This window comes from Symphodus melops, assembly GCF_947650265.1.
Source record: "Symphodus melops genome assembly, chromosome: 1".
In the NCBI taxonomy this organism is placed as follows: Eukaryota; Metazoa; Chordata; class Actinopteri; order Labriformes; family Labridae; genus Symphodus; species Symphodus melops.
Genome location: NC_136691.1, coordinates 2,375,459 through 2,396,581, shown reverse-complemented (window position 1 = coordinate 2,396,581; position 21,123 = coordinate 2,375,459). Strand labels below are relative to the sequence as shown.

The 21,123-nt window shown below is 40.1% G+C and overlaps 1 protein-coding gene and 1 long non-coding RNA gene across 2 annotated transcripts; both read right to left on the bottom strand.

Annotated features, from left to right (window-relative positions):
* Positions 1 to 2,373: 2,373 nt before the first annotated feature.
* Positions 2,374 to 5,705, bottom strand: LOC306833350 (uncharacterized protein; the record flags this gene model as incomplete). The annotated part of the gene is made up of 3 exons (XM_079358559.1): positions 5,168 to 5,705; positions 3,614 to 4,061; positions 2,374 to 3,520 (listed from the first exon to the last, which is right to left on the bottom strand). The coding sequence occupies exons 1-3, from the start codon at positions 5,358 to 5,360 to the stop codon at positions 2,374 to 2,376; spliced, it is 1,788 nt and encodes a 595-aa protein (XP_079214685.1). The 5' UTR covers positions 5,361 to 5,705.
* A 10,774-nt stretch (positions 5,706 to 16,479) lies between these two features.
* Positions 16,480 to 20,213, bottom strand: LOC306836211. The gene is made up of 2 exons (XR_013780747.1): positions 19,555 to 20,213; positions 16,480 to 17,280 (listed from the first exon to the last, which is right to left on the bottom strand). It is a non-coding gene; the product is annotated as an uncharacterized lncRNA (long non-coding RNA).
* Positions 20,214 to 21,123: the final 910 nt, after the last annotated feature.

Here is a 21,123-nt window from a genome sequence, read left to right as displayed (position 1 = left end):
TAAAAACTGAATTTCCCCTCGTGGGATTAATAAAGTGTAAATTATTATTATTATTACAACTCCTTATCATCGTCCACTCAATGATCTCCTCATAGGTACTATTCGCTTTGACTCAGGCGTCCACTCGCCAATCTCCACATTAAATCTGACTCCCTTGGCGTCCACTCGCCAATCTCCACAAACGACGATATTTTATAACCCAAAGATAAACTTTGTCATAGTAGAAAGTCCTCTAATTAGTCATTAGTATATCACATGAAACAAAGAACAATACAACAACATAGAACGATTTTATGATCCAGATAGTCCAAGAATTATAACACTTTAAAGTAAATTCAAGTATAATATCTATTTATCCAATTAAAATGATAGAAACAGCCGCAAACAGGTTCTTTATTGACAGAGATTTACACTTCTCACCCAGTAAAGTAGTTAAGAAAATCAACCACTTATCTGGGCTTGAAGTCTCCGTCAATCTGTTCGTAGACGCCACTGATGGGTTGAATAATATAAATGTCCATAAAGTTGAATCTATCAACAGACTGGATAATATTAACGCAGCATATCACGGCCGTGGTTTTGATCTAACAGACAACACTGAGACTCTGTGCAGGCTGAGAGATAGACGGTTTATTGGTGAGTGTGTAGTGTGGAGCCCTTATATACAGCACAACAGGTGTCACAAATTCCTTCCCACTTTAGATATTTCTGTTCGTGGTATGAAGAATCACATTACCTTTACTCTTTAAATGTCAAACCTCTATTTGAGGAACACTTCATCATTGTACTGTCAACTGAGGCCATACATTATACTTTTATGATACCTCACATATCGCGTTTCTCTTCACATATGGTAATATCTTCTCAGAATAAATCGTAGTCTGCGAACAGCAAAATCATCTCTACAAGATGTAACCAAACTGAACGTATTCACAGAAATTCGTACTATCAGAGAGTTTGTAAAGAGTCGCTCTGTGATGAGCTGGGATTAAAAAGAGTCTGACGAAGAGGAGTCCGTTTTATATTCTCACTTATTTATCTTCTGAACGTTTCATTATTTAGATTCTAATCAATCATTTTCAGTATCCTGACACATAAATATCTGTATTTATAAAATACAGAGTTCGTTGTCTAAATACAGGCTAGGTTAAGTCCAAACTGTTTAATAATAATCAATAATTATAGACAATTCAAAATTAAATCTTTTAGTCAGTAGAAACTGTCCTTTTGGTTATGAGTAGACTGCAGGTTGTTCTTCAGGTGTTTGTTGTCAGGTAAAGACACTAAACACTGTAACTGTGTGTGTTTGATTAGAAATAACACAGTGCGTGTTTGTGTGGACATAAACAGCTGTTCGGCTGATTGACAAATGAACGTGATCAGCTGATGTCGTGTCATGTGACGCTGTCGAGGAAACGACGTGTCATGTGTCTTAAAGCTGATTTCCTCCGTCCTCTCTCATCGGCTTCGTTTCCTCCGTGCATCTCTGGTGGGCGGGACTAAGACGCAAGTGGAGGAGACAACTTTGGAGGACACTCGATGCAAAGAAAGATAGAAAGATAGATAGATAGATACTTTATTGATCCCGAGGAATTTTAGCGTCGGAAATTCAAGCAAAAAAAGGGAACCGGAGCTCCATAAGGGACGCTCCCATAGATGACCTGAGGGGCCGAGATGTAAACTGGAGTGAAGCCATGAAGGGCTTAAAACACAAGCAGGATATTTACGTGCGTCTATTCTGAGCTGGGAGCCGGTGCAAGAATGTCAAAAGAGATGTTATGTGATGACATGTTTTGCATCTGCAAGAGTCTGGCTTCAGCATTTTGAACAAAATGTACATGTGTGTAGAGGTCTGGTTAATATCAAAATATTGAATTTCAGTAGTTGGGTCTGGAGGTCATCAGGGCATGGATGTGGCTTACCCAAGGAGACTTTGACATGTGGCTGCAGGAGCTGGGCATAAACCTACCAGTGATCCACGGCTGCCCCTGGCTGCATGCACATCCAAGGATTGTCTCAGAGCTCCATTTTTTTTCACATCCTGTACTGCAAAGGGAACACAAGTAAGGACTATCTTCTGTGCATCTCTTCTCTTGGAAATATTTTGTTCACAAACAGAGCAGCTGAAATATTTCATTAAGCACTCTGTGAGCAGGTCAGTAAATATCAAGACCAATTTATAAAACACAAAAAGAAATATTGCAAACAAGAATTTATTTTGTTTGGAACAAAGAGATATTTTACGTACAAAACAAATACAACATATTTTAATTACTGTTTCAGAATGCAGAATTTATTTAATTGTGTGACTTTGTCTGCTGAAAAGATCAAACTGAAGAAGACATATTTTGGAGTCTGTTTTGTTTATTATTTTTAATCTGAGTGAACAGCCATGTGGTACTTCAGGCCTCCACTTTGTGAATACCTCTTTCCACAAACTGAACAGCTAAATGGTTTCTCTCCCGAGTGAACTGTCATGTGGAGCTTCAGATCTACATTTCGTTTAAATCTTTTACCACAAACTGAACAGCTAAATGGTTTCTCTCCTGAGTGAACAACCATGTGGGTCTTCAGACCTCCACTTCGTTTAAATCTCTTTCCACAAACTGAACAGCTGAATGGTTTCTCTCCTGAGTGAACTGCAGAGTGTTTCCTCAGGTCTCCATTTCGTGTAAATGTTTTACAACAAACTGAACAGCTAAATGGTTTCTCTCCTGAGTGAAATGCCATGTGGATCTTCAGAGTTCCATTTTCTCTAAATCTTTTACCACAAACTGAACAGCTAAATGGTTTCTCTCCTGAGTGAACTGCAGAGTGTTTCCTCAGCGCTCCATTTCGTGTAAATGTTTTACCACAAACTGAACAGCTAAATGGTTTCTCTCCTGAGTGAAATGCCATGTGGATCTTCAGAGTTCCATTTTCTGTAAATCTTTTACCACAAACTGAACAGCTAAATAGTTTCTCTCCTGAGTGAACTGCAGAGTGTTTCCTCAGCGCTCCATTTCGTTTAAATGTTTTACCACAAACTGAACAGCTAAAAGGTTTATCTCCTGAGTGAACTGCCATGTGGGTCTTCAGAGTTCCATTTAGTGTAAATCTTTGACCACAAACTGAACAGCTAAATGGTTTCTCTCCTGAGTGAACTGCCATGTGGGTCTTCAGAGTTCCATTTAGTGTAAATCTTTGACCACAAACTGAACAGCTAAATGGTTTCTCTCCTGAGTGAACTGTAGAGTGTTGCCTCAGCTCTCCATTTCGTTTAAATCTTTTACCACAAACTGAACAACTGAATGGTTTCTCTCCTGAGTGAACTGCCATATGGGTCTTCAGAGTTCCACTTTGTGTAAATCTTTTACCACAAACTGAACACTTGAAAGGTTTCTCCCCTGTGTGGGTCCTCATGTGTACCACAAGAACTGCTGGGGAACAATAACTTTTTTGACAAAGTGAACAGCTGGATTTTTTTAAATTCAAAAGTTTCACTCTTGTTTGGATTCCTTTTTGTTTTGGTTTCTTTTGTCCAAAGCTTGTAGCACATTCAGAGGAGCTCACTGATATTTTAGCTGTATTACATACCACATTACTCATGGGTACGCTTTTGTTTTTCATAAGTTTTAAACCTTCCTGAGGTTCATCTCTCTCCTCCCAATCACCACTGTCATCAGTATCAGATCCAGAATAGTCTGAAGTCTTGTCAGGAGTATCTGGCTGTAAATGACTGTCTGGATTAAAGTCTCTTCCTGGTTCTGGTCCTCCACAGTCCTCTCCGTCAGCTTCTGTTTTTATATGCTGCGTGTCTCTGCTGTCTTCAGTTTGGTTTTCAGGAAGCTGTGAGATCTGAGGTTTCTCTTCGTCTTCTTCTTCCTTCTTCACAGGGACATGTTGGAATGTGAACATGCTGATATCAACCTCCTCCTGCTCTCCTTCCTGTCTGCCCCAGAGTTCCTTCTCTTCATCTTTAATTTGTGCTGAGTTTGGTGGCTCGCTCTGGTCCAGTCTAAGGCTCAGATCCTGCTGCTCAGGGGAAACCTTGTCTTGACTCACCACCAGCTGCTGCACATCTGTGAAAACAGTGAAATACATGAAGTTATAAAAACCTGAATTTACTAATCAGATGAAACCACTGATAGCACTACCTCATAGAGGGTATGCACGAGATGTCTCAGTGGGCAGAGTCCACTGAGACAGTGGTCGGATTGAGTCACACCGGCGTGATAAGTGCTGTCCCAATTCAGCAGCTCCTTCGAATGCAGCCTTCTTCTCCTTGATTTGGAGGCTCAAACGGTTGGATCCTTTGCAGTCTTCCCATCCCAAGATGCATTGTGTGCAAGGGACATTCAACTTTAACAATGGCATCCCCATCATTCAGATGGTTTGCTATGACTCCAGTAGCTAAACTGGAGTGAAGCATAAGTTAACGTTACATCGCTTCAACATATTTGGTTTGATCAGAGTCGGGGAGAGAAAGAGAGAGAGGGGACTTCGATGGGGAGCTGATCATCAAAGACGACATGAGGTTACAGAGAGCGCAGGAGAGCGAGGCACAGATGGAGAAGATGTTCTGGAACATTTCATAGAGAAATAATTTCAGTTAAATATTCAAATTGAAATAGTTTATTCTGTTACATATTTGTCCTGTTTTCTATGTTTAATGTAATTTTAATATAGGTTTTAATTTGATCTGACTATGTATGGATGCACCAAACTGATTAAAATGACAACTTCTGAATCGTTGATTCATTTATTTTAAGAAATGCAGCATGATTCACTACAGGTGCAAACTAAATCACAAGAAGAACATCTGACCTTCCAAGAAAATATTTAGACTGCACATTATTTACTGTACTGCCAGCTACCTACCTGAGAGAGCAGACAACAAGCAGACTCCCCATGCCAGCAGGCGGCGTTAGAGTATTATGATAAGAGAAGGCCATTTTTACTTGTATTATATGGAGAAATAGTCTGGACAAATATTATGTACATTATCCGAATCATGAGCTGTGGTGCAACACCACGAAATGGAGGCAAAATGAAGCGCAAGGAAGGCGAAATTTGTGGCTTCGCAAGAGTTGAAAACATCCAACTTGAGATTCAACACATTCACAAACAAACGAGTAATGTTCACATTTTACTGGGAATGAAAAAGCATAAAAAAAACAATACAAACCTAATCTGTGGAGGCAGACTCGAGGGTTGAAAGCAGCATCCAGCAGGTGGCGTTGTTGCTTCGCTTCCCGTTTTAATCGACGGATTTCCTCCTCATATTGCGCTTTTGTTCTTTCAAACTGCTCCAGAATCTTTTCAGCAGCTGCAGGCAGTCTCTGCTCGGTGAAAGCTCTCAGCAACTCAACTTCAGACATTATAGAAAAAAATCGCGGAAACTTCTCTCTCAAAAACTCCCGTTTATATTTCAAACTGAAGTTACTGAGCCGTTACCATGGTTACCTTACCCATAGATATGCCTTAAAAAAAAGAAGCTCCTTTTCCACACAGCAGTCCGGTACGGATCAGTACAGTCTGGTTCGATGAAGACTGATCCCGTTTGAGTTTCCTCAGCCACCCACGTGTTAGCCTTATGTAAAAAGTGCCATGTGATAGCAGCTAACCGTTAACAGCTAACTAATAAATTTCGATCGTCCCAAAGCTCTTATAGCGAACGGAGGAGAGAGGAGGCTGATCCGAGGAGCGATGACCGAGGAGACACAAGAGCCAACTGCTCGGAAGTTGACTGCACGGAAGTCTTTTCACTGACAGACACGCCCCCTTCTCGTATATCACTCATTGATTGGACGCTGCACAGGATTGGACTTAAGTGGAACTTCTCAACATGAGCAGAGTTTAATACCGGAGAAAAGACGGACATTAAAAAGACGCTAAACGGAGCGTCGGACATTTAAACAGATGATGAACATCTGGGAGTGATGGGTTGAATAATATAAATGTCCCTAAAGCTGAATCTATCAACAGACTGGATAATTTTAACGCAGCATATTACGGCCGTGGTTCTGATCTAACAGACAACACTGACACTCTGTGCAGGCTGAGAGATAGACGGTTTATTGATGAGTGTGTAGTGTGGAGCCCTTATATATAGCACAACAGATGTCACAAATTCCATCCCACTTTAGATATTTCTGTACGTGGTATGAAGAATCACATTACCTTTACTCTTTAAAAGTCAATCCTCTATTTGAGGAACACTTTATCATTGTACTGTCAACTGAGGCCATACATTATACTTTTATGATACCTCACATATCGTGTTTCTCTTCACATATGGTAATATCTTCTCAGAATAAATCGTAGTCTGCGAACAGCAAAATCATCTCTACAAGAGATCTATCAGTTCCCCCTTTTTTTTATGTAACATGTTTTTCTTTCGGGGAACCAAATCTTGGTTTTCCTAAAAAAGGCGCTCACCATCACCTTCTACAAGAGTATGGTCCATGTCTTATACCTATAAGAAATCAAAATTATTTTAACTTGACCCAAATAACATAGAAATGTTAGAAGAGTGGTTGAAAATTACAGATACAACTCATAGACCATAAACTCGCTTACAGGAGACCAAAACCTTATCTCTTTACTTAAATTTGCAAGATGTTTTTAAAAGTTTTGAATCAAGTGATTTTTGAAAATCAATCCTTTTCTTTTGGTCATCTTGATCCTGTCGCAAAACAGCTTCTTTGCGACAGGATCAATGTCCTGTCCTGTTTTCAACAAGGAGAAAATCTTTTTAAATTCACTCCTTATACATTCAGAGGTGTAGGCCATTTGTTCCTTAATAATGAGTGATGTGTTACCAGAATGCCGTCTCTCTATAGATTCAAAAACCTTTCGACCATTCTTTAACCATAAAAAAATGCAAGTCATTCTCCAGGCTTTTTCTTCACTTGACACCGTCTGCTTGAATGGGAACACGATTGTAGGAATCGCATTACGCGTACAGGGATTCTTCCCCAAGTCTCTGTCAGTCAGCACTGATTGAGCTATCAGCCACTCACAAATGTCATCGTCGTCAGACTGTCCGGCTGCAAAAGCTATGTGTGGTACATGTGATACTGCATGTGTTAACTTCTTGGAATGTTGTCCCTCTGTAACATCAGAGCAGGCATCTTGTATGTCATTGACACCAGCTTGAACCATCGTAAAGTCAACGTGTTTGTTGGTTCTAAGTTTCCCCTTGTAATTAATTTTAACGTTGCCGGGCCACTGAGAACTCATCAACTCCCACGCTTTGAATACAGACAGCATGTATTCTTTGTCCCACATTGGATCACAAACAGAAGTATTGTCCACTAAATAACCACGAATCAGATCGAGTTTGTGTTCTTCAAAACTTCCTTCTATGGGATAACGATTATCAGTCCATGAAGCCAACGTGCTTAAAAAAGGTTCTACATAGTAAAAACCGATTTTGCTCTGAATCCATTCCCTCGGGGTCATATTTTTGACAGGTTTGTCAGGTAAAAGAGTTAAGTTGGGATTGGCTTTTAACAAGGCTTTCATAGCTTTACGTTCTGTCCTGGGCAAATCAAGCACAGTTTTATATTTGATACTGGGTAAAGTATTTGTTGAATCTTTACTATTGTGATTCCCCATGATCTAATGTATTTGAGGTTTAATGAAGTTAATGAAAAAGTTTTCAAGGGAAATAGCTTGTACAAGTTATATTTCATAAAGCAATTTTAGTATGTTACTTATTAGTAGTTAGTTAGGTCTAATAAACAATATAAAATTTCAAAAGGAATTAAGATATATAAATGTTTATATGTATATTGACATGTACTAAACAACAAACAGGCATGCACATTTTATATGCTGCAACATAAATACAGTCTGTAATAATTTTGTTTTGACATTTTTTGAAATCTAAATTTTGTTTCTTGGATGGTATGATCATAAAATTGTGATTGCTCGAGACTTTTTAGACACAATATATAAAATAAGACAACATAAATCAATCAATCATTTTCAGTATCCTGACACATAAATATCTGTGTTTATAAAATACAGAATTCGTTGTCTAAATACAGGCTAGGTTAAGTCCAAACTGTTTAATAATAATCAAAAATTATAGACAATTCACAATGAAATCTTTTAGTCAGTAGAAACTGTGCTTTTGGTTATGAGTAGACTGCAGGTTGTTCTTCAGGTGTTTGTTGTCAGGTAAAGACACTAAACACTGTAACTGTGTGTGTTTGATTAGAAATAATACAGTGTGTGTGTTGGATGAGAAATAATACAGTGCGTGTTTGTGTGGACATAAACAGCTGTTCGGCTGATTACAGCTGAACGTGATCAGCTGACGTCGCGTCATGTGACGCTGTCGAGGAAACGACGTCTCATGTGTCTTAAAGCTGATTTCCTCCGTCCTCTCTCATCGGCTTCGTTTCCTCCGTGCATCTCTGGTGGGCGGGACTAAGACGCAAGTGGAGGAGACAACTTTGGAGGACACTCGATGCAAAGAAAGATAGCAAGACAGATAGATACTTTATTGATCCCGAGGGAAATTCAAGCAAAATAAGGGTACCGGAGCTCCATAAGGGACGCTCCCATAGATGACCTGAGGGCCGAGATGTAAACTGGAGTGAAGCCATGAAGGGCTTAAAAGACAAGCAGGATATTTACGTGCGTCTATTCTGAGCTGGGAGCCGGTGCAAGAATGTCAAAAGAGGTGTTATGTGATGAAATGTTTTGCATCTGCAAGAGTCTGGCTTCAGCATTTTGAACAAAATGTACATGTGTGTAGAGGTCTGGTTAATATCAAAATATTGAATTTCAGTAGTTGGGTCTGGAGGTCATCAGGGCATGGATGTGGCTTACCCAAGGAGACTTTGACATGTGGCTGCAGGAGCTGGGCATAAACCTACCAGTGATCCACGGCTGCCCCTGGCTGCATGCACATCCAAGGGTTGTCTCAGAGCTCCATTTTTTTTTGCACCAATTTAAAAAACACAAAAAGAAATATTGCAAACAAGAATTTATTTTGTTTGGAAGAAAGTGATATTTTACATACAAAACAAATACAACATATTTGAATAACTGTTTCAGAATGCAGAATTTATTTAATCATGTGACTTTGTCTGCTGTAAAGATCAAACTGTTTTGTGTTTTTTTTTATCTAAACATCGTTAAGATGTGTCTGACCTTTTTAAGAGATTCCTACAGGAAATAATTGGCATTACAAACATTTTGAAATTTCCGTCTTTCACAAACAAGCATGTGACTTTGGAAAAATCATGTTGAGAGAGCATTTTTTAAGACTATGAATAACTCAATGGTTTCTCTCATGTGTGAACTGCCAGGTGGCGTTTCAGATTTTTACTTATTTTATATCTTTTACCACAAACTGAACAGCTAAAAGGTTTCTCTCCTGAGTGAACTGCCATGTGGTACTTCAGAGTGTCATTACGTGTAAATCTTTTACCACAAACTGAACAGCTAAATGGTTTCTCGCCTGAGTGAACTGCCATGTGGTAGTTCAGATGTCCATTATGTGTAAATCTTTTACCACAAACTGAACAGCTAAATGGTTTCTCGCCTGAGTGAACTGCCATGTGGTAATACAAACTTCCACTATGTGTAAATCTTTTACCACAAACTGAACAGCTAAATGGTTTCTCTTCTGAATGAACTGCCATGTGGATCTTCAAATTTCCACTTCTTATAAATTCTTTACCACAAACTGAACAGCTAAATGGTTTATCTCCTGAGTGAACTGCCATGTGGTAAGACAAACTTCCACTTTGTGTAAATCTTTTACCACAAACTGAACACTTGAAAGGTTTCTCCCCTGTGTGGGTCCTCATGTGCATCACAAGAGCTGATGGGGAAGAACAACTTTTTTTACAAAGTGAACAGCTGGGTTTTTTGCAATTCAAAAGTTTCCCTCCCGTTTGGATTCTTTTTTGTTTTTTTGGTTTCTTTTGTCCGAAGCTTGTAGCACATTTAGAGGAGCTGACTGATATTTTAGCTGTATTACATACCACATTACTCATGTGTACGCCTTTGTTTTTCATAAGTTTTAAACCTTCCTGAGGTTCATCTCTCTCCTCCCAATCACCACTGTCATCAGTATCAGATCCAGAATAGTCTGAAGTCTTGTCAGGAGTATCTGGCTGTAAATGACTGTCTGGATTAAAGTCTCTTCCTGGTTCTGGTCCTCCACAGTCCTCTCCGTCAGCTTCTGTTTTTATATGCTGCGTGTCTCTGCTGTCTTCAGTTTGGTTTTCAGGAAGCTGTGAGATCTGAGGTTTCTCTTCGTCTTCTTCTTCCTTCTTCACAGGGACATGTTGGAATGTGAACATGCTGATATCAACCTCCTCCTGCTCTCCTTCCTGTCTGCCCCAGAGTTCCTTCTCTTCATCTTTAATTTGTGCTGAGTTTGGTGGCTCGCTCTGGTCCAGTCTAAGGCTCAGATCCTGCTGCTCAGGGGAAACCTTGTCTTGACTCACCACCAGCTGCTGCACATCTGTGAAAACAGTGAAATACATGAAGTTTTAAAACCTGAATTTACTAATCAGATGAAACCACTGACAGCACTACCTCATAGAGGGTATGCACGAGATGTCTCAGTGGGCAGAGTCCACTGAGACAGTGGTCGGATTGCGTCACACCGGCGTGATAAGTGCTGTCCCAATTCAGCAGCTCCTTCGAATGCAGCCTTCTTATCCTCGATTTGGAGGCTCCAACGGTTGGATCCTTTGCAGTCTTCCCTTCCCAAGATGCATTGCGCGAAAGGGACATTCAACTTTAACAATGGCATCCCCGTCATTCAGATGGTTTGCTATGACTCCAGTAGCTAAACTGGAGTGAAGCATAATTTAACGTTACATCGCTTCAACATATTTGGTTTGATCAGAGTCAGGGAGAGAAAGAGAGAGAGGGACTTCGATGGGGAGCTGATGGACCTCATCAAAGAGGACATGAGGTTACAGAGGGCGCAGGAGAGCGAGGCACAGATGGAGAAGATGTTCTGGAACATTTCATAGAAAAATAATTTCAGTGAAATATTCAAATTGAAATACTTTATTCTGTTACATATTTGTCATGTTTTCTATGTTTAATGTTATTTTAATATAGGTTTGAATTTGATCTGGATGCACCAAACTGATTAAAATGACAACTTCTGAATCGTTGATTAATTTATTTTAAGAAATGCAGCATGATTCACTAGAGGTGCAAACTAGATCACAAGAAGATCATCTGACCTTCCAAGAAAATATTTAGACTGCACATTATTTACTGTACTGCCAGCTACCTACCTGAGAGAGCAGACAACAAGCAGACTCCCCATGCCAGCAGGCAGCGCTAGAGTATTATGATAAGAGAAGCCCATTTTTACTTGTATTATAGGGAGTCTACTAATCCAGAATAATGTCTGATAAAAGGTTGAAAATGTCACTGGTGTCGTCAGATCTTGGTCTTCAGCAGAAAAAGCAAAGAAGAGACGAAGGCAACAGATGAGGAGAAACCGTACTAATGGCTAACAGAGAGATTCCTCTCACCAACCGCGCTGACCGACGACGACACAAAGTGTTGAATCGGCCAAAAAATGGCTGACTGGGGTCGACAGATCAGGACACGCCACAAAAACAAGGGCAACGATCCCTCACTGACCGTCCAACCAGGAGCGATGGCCGATGTTCTCCTCGCTGTGTCAGGGCCTTTAAAGTCCCTGGAAGCCAAATTCCACAAAACGTGTCTAACTATGTTATTTATGATCTTATGTACACAACATTAACTCTCTTAAAGTATCACAGATGACGTCTTCACCATTTGTTGAGATTTGGTCATTTTGTATTCAAGTTCTGGACAAATATTATGTATATTATCCGAATCGTGAGCTGTGGTGCAACACCACGAAATGGAGGCAAAATGAAGCGCAAGGGAGGCGAAATTTGTGGCTTCGCAAGAGTTGAAAACATCCAACTTGAGATTCAACACATTCACAAACAAATGGGTAATGTTCACATTTTACTGGGAATGAAAAAGCATAAAAAAACAATACAAACCTAATCTGTGGAGGCAGACTCGAGGGTTGAAAGCAGCATCCAGCAGGTGGCGTTGTTGCTTCGTTTCCCGTTTTAATCGACGGATTTCCTCCTCATATTCCGCTTTTGTTCTTTCAAAGTGCTCCAGAATCTTTTCAGCAGCTGCAGGCAGTCTCTGCTCGGTGAAAGCTCTCAGCAACTCAACTTCAGACATTTTGGAAAAAAATCGCGGAAACTTCTCTCCCAAAAACTCCCGTTTATATTTCAAACTGAAGTTACTGAGCCGTTACCATGGTTACCTTACCCATAGATATGCCTTTAAAAAAAAAGCTCATTGTCCACACAGCAGTCCGGTACGGATCAGTACAGTCTGGTTCGATGAAGACTGATCCCGTTTGAGTTTCCTCAGCCACCCGCGTGTTAGCCTTATGTAAAAAGCGCCATGTGATAGCAGCTAACCACTAACAGCTAACTAATAAATTCAACAAAGGAGACAAACCCACGCTGGAAGACATCCAGCGGTTCATCCACTTCGTCACTAGCATGTAGATCTTTCTAACAAAACTAAATCAAGCTTTGTCTCAGAGAAGGCTGTGTGCCGCGAGGAGAAATAAACACACGTAAACGATCACAGTCTATGGTTTAAACATGGCGGAGTGTTTTTTTTTTACTGTTGTAACACGGGAAGTGACGATTTCTTCAACCAATCAACGGACTGCAGTGTTTGGCTCCACCCCGAACCAACTACGACAGGAAGAAGGGAGAGTTTTTCTACAAAATAAAAGTAAAGAAAAACGAATGATAGCGTTACAGCAATAAGCTGAAGACTGATAAAAGCTTTCCCTCGGGATCAATAAAGTATCTATCTATCTATCTATCTATCTATCTGTCTGTCTGTCTGTCTGTCTGTCTGTCTGTCTGTCTGTCTATGTAACATGTTTTTCTTTAGGGGAACCAAATCTTGGTTTTCCTAAAAAAGGCGCTCACCATCACCTTCTACAAGAGTATGGTCCATGTCTTATACCTATAAGAAATCTAAATTATTTTAACTTGACCCAAATAACATAAAAATGTTAGAAGAGTGGTTGAAAATTACAGATACAACTCATAGACCATAAACTCGCTTACAGGAGACAAAAACCTTATCTCTTTACTTAAATTTGCAAGATGTTTTTAAAAGTTTTGAATCAAGTGATTTTTGAAAATCAATCCTTTTCTTTTGGTCATCTTGATCCTGTCGCAAAACAGCTTCTTTGCGACAGGATCAATGTCCTGTCCTGTTTTCAACAAGGAGAAAATCTTTTTAAATTCACTCCTTATACATTCAGAGGTGTAGGCCATTTGTTCCTTAATAATGAGTGATGTGTTACCAGAATGCCGTCTCTCTATAGATTCAAAAACCTTTCGACCATTCTTTAACCATAAAATAATGCATGTCATTCTCCAGGCTTTTTCTTCACCTGACACCGTCTGCTTGAATGGGAACACGATTGTAGGAATCGCATTACGCGTACAGGGATTCTTCCCCAAGTCTCTGTCAGTCAGCACTGATTGAGCTATCAGCCACTCACAAATGTCATCGTCGCCAGACTGTCCGGCTGCAAAAGCTATGTGTGGTACATGTGATACTGCATGTGTTAACTTCTTGGAATGTTGTCCCTCTGTAACATCAGAGCAGGCATCTTGTATGTCATTGACACCAGCTTGAACCATCGTAAAGTCAACGTGTTTGTTGGTTCTAAGTTTCCCCTTGTCATTAATTTTAATGTTGCCGGGCCACTGAGAACTCATCAACTCCCACGCTTTGAATACAGACAGCATGTATTCTTTGTCCCACATTGGATCACAAACAGAAGTATTGTCAACTAAATAACCACGAATCAGATCGAGTTTGTGTTCGTCAAAACTTCCTTCTATGGGATAACGATTATCAGTCCATGAAGCCAACGTGCTTAAAAAAGGTTCTACATAGTAAAAACCGATTTTGCTATAAAATGCAGAGTTCGTTGTCTAAATACAGGCTAGGTTAAGTCCAAACTGTTTGATAATAATTAATAATTATAGACAATTCACAATTAAATATTTTAGTCAGTAGAAACTGTCCTTTTGGTTATGAGTAGACTGCAGGTTGTTCTTCAGGTGTTTGTTGTCAGGTATAGACACTAAACACTGTAACTGTGTGTGTTTGATTAGAAATAATACAGTGTGTGTTGGATGAGAAATAATACAGTGCGTGTTTGTGTGGACATAAACAGCTGTTCGGCTGATTGACAAATGAACGTGATCAGCTGATGTCGCGTCATGTGACGCTGTCGAGGAAACGACGTGTCATGTGTCTTAAAGCTGATTTCCTCCGTCCTCTCTCATCGGCTTCGTTTCCTCCGTGCATCTCTGGTGGGCGGGACTAAGACGCAAGTGGAGGAGACAACTTTGGAGGACACTCGATGCAAAGAAAGATAGAAAGATAGAAAGATAGACACTTTATTGATCCCGAGGAATTTTAGCGTCGGAAATTCAAGCAAAATAAGGGAACCGGAGCTCCATACGGGACGCTCCCATAGATGACCTGACGGGCCGAGATGTAAACTGGAGTGAAGCCATGAAGGGCTTAAAACACAAGCAGGATATTTACGTGCGTCTATTCTGAGCTGGGAGCCGGTGCAAGAATGTCAAAAGAGGTGTTATGTGATGACATATTTTGCATCTGCAAGAGTTTGGCTTCAGCATTTTGAACAAAATGTACATGCGTGTAGAGGTCTGGTTAATATCAAAATATTGAATTTCAGTAGTTGGGTCTGGAGGTCATCAGGGCATGGATGTGGCTTACCCAAGGAGACTTTGACATGTGGCTGCAGGAGCTGGGCATAAACCTACCGGTGATCCACGGCTGCCCCTGGCTGCATGCACATCCAAGGGTTGTCTCAGAGCTCCATTTTTTTTGCACATCCTGTACTGCAAAGGGAACACAAGTAAGAATTATCTTCTGTGTATCAGTATGTGTATCTGTTCTTTTGGAAATATTTTTTCACAATCAGAGCAGCTGAAATATGTCATTAAGCACTCTGTGAGCAGGTCAGTAAATACCAAGACCAATTTACAAAACACAAAAAGAAATATTGCAAACAAGAATTTATTTTGTTTGGAACAAAGAGATATTTTACGTACAAAACAAATACAAATTTGAATTACTGTTTCAGAATGCAGAATTTATTTAATCGTGTGACTTTGTCTGCTGTAAAGATCAAACTGAAGAAGACATATTTTGGAGTCTGTTTTATTTTTTATTTTTAATCTAGACATCATTAAGATGTGTCTGACCTTTTTAATAGATTCCTACAAGTATTATTTGGCATTACAGACATTTTATAATTTCCTTCTTTCACAAACAAGCATGTGACGTTTAGAAAAATCATGTTGAGAAACCTTTTTTTTTTTTACTATTAACAACTCAATGGTTTCTCTCATGTGTGAACTGCCAGTTGGCGTTTAAGAGTTTTACTTTCTTTATATCTTTTACCACAAACTGAACAGCTAAATGGTTTCTCTCCTGAGTGAACTGCCATGTGGGTCTTCAGAATTCCATTTTGTGCAAATCTTTTACCACAAACTGAACAGCTAAATGGTTTCTCTCCTACATTTCGTTCAAATCTTTTACCACAAACTTAACAGCCAAATGGTTTCTCTCCTGAGTGAACTGCCATGTGGTTCTTCAGAGTTCCATTTAGTGCAAACCTTTTACCACAAACTGAACAGCTAAATGGTTTCTCTCCTGAGTGAACTGCCATGTGGGTCTTCAGATTTCCATTTTGTGCAAATCTTTTATCACAAACTGAACAGCTAAATGGTTTCTCTCCTGAGTGAACTGCCATGTGGGCCTTCAGACTTCCATTTCGTGTAAATGTTTTATCACAAACTGAACAGCTAAATGGTTTCTCTCCTGAGTGAACTGCCATGTGGGTCTTCAGACTTCCATTTCGTATAAATGTTTTACCACAAACTGAACAGCTAAATGGTTTCTCTCCTGAGTGAACTGCCATGTGGGTCTTCAGATGTCCATTTTGTGAAAATCTTTTACCACAAACTGAACAGCTGATTGGTTTCTCTCCTGAGTGAACTGCAGAGTGTCTCCTCAGGTCTCCATTTCGTGTAAATGTTTTACCACAAACTGAACAGCTAAATGGTTTCTCTCCTGAGTGAACTGCAGAGTGTTGCCTCAGCTCTCCATTTTGTGTAAATGTTTTACCACAAACTGAACAGCTAAATGGTTTCTCACCTGAGTGAACTGCCATGTGGATCTTCAAATTTCCACTTTGTATGAATCTTTTACCACAAACTGAACAGCTAAATGGTTTCTCTCCTGAGTGAATTGCCATGTGGTACTTCACGCTTCCACTTGTCGTAAGTCCTTTACCACAAACTGAACAGCTAAATGGTTTCTCTTCTGAGTGAACTGCCATGTGGCACTTCACGCTTCCACTTGTCGTAAATCTTTTACCACAAACTGAACAACTGAATGGTTTATCTCCTGAGTGAACTGCCATGTGGGACTTCAGATCTCCATTTCGTGTAAATCTTTTACCACAAACTGAACACTTGAAAGGTTTCTCCCCTGTGTGGGTCCTCATGTGTATCACAAGAGCTGATGGGGAAGAACAACTTTTTTTACAAAGTGAACAGCTGGGTTTTTTGCAATTCAAAAGTTTCACTCCCGTTTGGATTCTTTTTTGTTTTTTTGGTTTCTTTTGTCCGAAGCTTGTAGCACATTCAGAGGAGCTGACTGATATTTCAGCTGTATTACATACCACATTACTCACGGGTACGCCTTTGTTTTTCATAAGTTTTAAACCTTCCTGAGGTTCATCTCTCTCCTCCCAATCACCACTGTCATCAGTATCAGATCCAGAATAGTCTGAAGTCTTGTCAGGAGTATCTGGCTGTAAATGACTGTCTGGATTAAAGTCTCTTCCTGGTTCTGGTCCTCCACAGTCCTCTCCGTCAGCTTCTGTTTTTATATGCTGCGTGTCTCTGCTCTCTTCAGTTTGGTTTTCATGAAGCTGTGAGATCTGAGGTTTCTCTTCGTCTTCTTCCTTCTTCACAGGGACAAGTTGGAATGTCAACATGCTGACATCAACCTCCTCCTGCTCTCCTTCCTGTCTGCCCCACAGTTCCTTCTCTTCATCTTTAATTTGTGCTGAGTTTGGTGGCTCGCTCTGGTCCAGTCTAGGGCTCAGATCCTGCTGCTCAGGGGAAACCTCGTCTTGACTCACCACCAGCTGCTGCACATCTGTGAAAACAGTGAAATACATGAAGTTATAAAATCCTGAATTTACTAATCAGATGAAACCACTGACAGCACTACCTCATAGAGGGTATGCACGAGATGTCTCAGTGGGCAGAGTCCACTGAGACAGTGGTCGGATTGCGTCACACCGGCGTGATAAGTGCTGTCCCAATTCAGCAGCTCCTTCGAATGCAGCCTTCTTCTCCTTGATTTGGAGGCTCAAACGGTTGGATCCTTTGCAGTCTTCCCTTCCCAAGATGCATTGCGCGCAAGGGACATTCAACTTTAACAATGGCATCCCCGTCATTCAGATGGTTTGCTATGACTCCAGTAGCTAAACTGGAGTGAAGCATAATTTAACGTTACATCGCTTCAACATATTTGGTTTGATCAGAGTCAGGGAGAGAAAGAGAGAGAGGGGACTTCGATGGGGAGCTGATGGACCTCATCAAAGAGGACATGAGGTTACAGAGAGCGCAGGAAAGCGAGGCACAGATGGAGAAGATGTTCTGGAACATTTCATAGAGAAATAATTTCAGTGAAATATTCAAATTGAAATAGTTTATTCTGTTACATATTTGTCATGTTTTCTATGTTTAATGTTATTTTAATATAGGTTTTAATTTGATCTGACTATGTATGGATGCACCAAACTGATTAAAATGACATTTATTTTAAGAAATGCAGCATGATTCAATACAGGTGCAAACTAAATCACAAGAAGAACATCTGACCTTCCAAGAAAATATTTAGACTGCACATTATTTACTGTACTGCCAGCTACCTACCTGAGAGAGCAGACAACAAGCACACTCCCCATGCCAGCAGGCGGCGTTAGAGTATTATGATAAGAGAAGGCCATTTTTACTTTTATTATAGGGAGTCTACTAATCCAGAATAATGTCTGATAAAAGGTTGAAAATGTCACTGGTGTCGTCAGCCCTTGGTCTTCAGCAGAAAAGGCAAAGAAGAGGCGAAGGCAACAGATAAGGAGAAACCACACTAATGGCTAACAGAGAGATTCCTCTCACCAACCGCGCTGACCGACGCCGACACAAAGTGTTGAATCGGCAAAAAAATGGCTGACGGGGGTCGACAGAGTGGGACACGCCACAAAAACAAGGGTGACGATCCCTCACTGTGTCAGGGCCTTTAAAGTCCCTGGAAGCCAAATTCCACAAAACCTTTCTAACTATGTTATTTATGATCTTATGTACACAACATTAACTCTCTTAAACAATAAACTGGACTGGACAACACACACCAACCACCTGTACGGGAAGACACAAAGCAGGATGTACTTCCTAAGGAGACTGCGGTCCTTTAACATCTGCAGCAAGCTGCTGGGGATGTTTTACCAGTCCGTGGTTTCCAGCGTGCTTTTTTACACCGTGGTATGCTGGGGGGGCAGCATATCCAAACAGCACACATCCAGACTGGACAAACTGATCAGGCGGGCCGGACTCTCTGGTGACGGTGGCAGAGAAGAGGACACTGGACAAACTGCTGGATATTATGGACAATGCCAGCCACCCTCTGCACACCGTCATCAGTAACCAGAGGAGCCGGTTCAGTGAGAGGCTGCTCCTTCCCAAGTGCAGAACCAACAGACTCAAAAACTCCTTTGTCCATCATGCCATCACGCTCTACAACTCCTCACTTGGGGGGAGGAGGACTAGAGCACACGGGACAGAGGGGAAGGAGTTAGAGCGTCTTTCCTTCTACCCTCATTGTGCAATAACACATAGACACTTTCACTTGTATGTGCAATAATCTCAACCAAGTGCAATAATCGAAATAATAATCATTGCCTTTTTTTGTATTTTTTTTTTTTCTGCTTCTTCCATGCATATTTTTTCCAACGGAAGAGTGTTCTATTATTTATGCTATATTATTCTTTATATTGTTACTTTTTGTTACCTGCTACATTTTTATTTTATTGTATATGCTGCTGGAACCTACATTTCCTTGAGGGAGTCATCCAAAAGGATCAATGAAGTTCAGTCTAAGTCTAAAGTATCACAGATGACGTCTTCACCATTTGTTGAGATTTGGTCATTTTGTATTCAAGTTCTGGACAAATATTATGTACATTATCCGAATCGTGAGCTGTGGTGCAACACCACGAAATGGAGGCAAAATGAAGCACAAGGGAGGCGAAATTTGTGGCTTCGCAAGAGTTGAAAACATCCAACTTGAGATTCAACACATTCACAAACAAACGGGTAATGTTCACATTTTACTGGGAATGAAAAAGCATAAAAAAACAATACAAACCTAATCTGTGGAGGCAGACTCGAGGGTTGAAAGCTGCATCCAGCAGGTGGCGTTGTTGCTTCGTTTCCCGTTTTAATCGACGGATTTCCTCCTCATGTTCTGCTTTTGTTCTTTCAAACTGCTCCAGAATCTTTTCAGCAGCTGCAGGCAGTCTCTGCTCAGTGAAAGCTCTCAGCAACTCAACTTCAGACATTTTGGAAAAAAATCGCGGAAACTTCTCTCCCAAAAACTCCCGTTTATATTTCCAACTGAAGTTACTGAGCCGTTACCATGGTTACCTTACCCATAGATATGTCTTAAAAAAAGAAGCTCCTTGTCCACACAGCAGTCCGGTACGGATCAGTACAGTCTGGTTCGATGAAGCATGATCCCGTTTGAGTTTCCTCAGCCACCCGCGTGTTAGTCTTATGTAAAAAGCGCCATGTGATAGCAGCTAACCGCTAACAGCTAACTAATAAATTCAACAAAGGAGAAAAACGCTACTCAAAAAAAAAACCCACGCTGGAAGACATCCATCGGTTCATCCACTTCGTCACTAGCATGTAGATCTTTCTAACCAAACTAAATCAAGCTTTGTCTCAGAGAAGGCTGTGTGCCGCGAGGAGAAATAAACAGACGTAAACGATCACAGTCTATGGTTTAAACATGGCGGAGTGTTTTTTTTTACTGTTGTAACACGGGAAGTGACGATTTCTTCAACCAATCAACGGACTGCAGTGTTTGGCTCCACCCAGAGCCATATAGAGATATTTTTTTTCTCCACTTTATTTATAATCAAAATCTGACTATTATAAAAATCACAGTTGACATCGAAAGTTACAGACCGAGCTTGACTTAACAAGACTTAATACACAAACAAACAAAAAACAAGAACCATGAACAAATAGAACAATAGAACATAAAACAAATATCTGAGGTCTATGTTGGAAGCAATGACTTTAAACCTTGAGTTAGTTCAGCAGTTTGTTTAGTTCTAATCTTTATGATTGATTTTTGTAAATTTGTTAATTCATTCATGAAAATGAGAAAAAGTGGTTTGACTTTTAGAAATCTGCATTTATGAATGTGTTGTTTGGCCAAGATAATGATTGCATTATACAATCTCCTCTTCTTTTTTTCTTCCATTAGAATACCCAATTTTATTTTGTTATATTCTAAAGTTGGAAAATTTAGTTCTTTTGTAGAAATCCAATTTCTAAACGAACCCCAAAAAGTTTTTTGTAAAATTGCAATCATTACAAGTCATTAATTATTTTAAAGTGTGTTTCTTTTGCTTTCGGTGAGATGGGGAGAGTGAGGTACTCGGTCCTAATTCTTGAAATATTATCAACAGAATAATCTTTTAAAAGAACATTTCTTTTGAGTGGAATTGGGAAGAGTTCATATGTTAAAAATCTTCAAATAATTTTATTTGTGCACTTCTTCTCCCCAAATTCAATACCATCTATATAAAGTGAAGGTAACTTAGGTATTATTTTTTGCCTTTTACTATATTTATGATTGCTTGAGGAATCGCCTTAATAACGGTTGAATATTGTTTAGTTGTACATTCCATGTTATATTTTACCA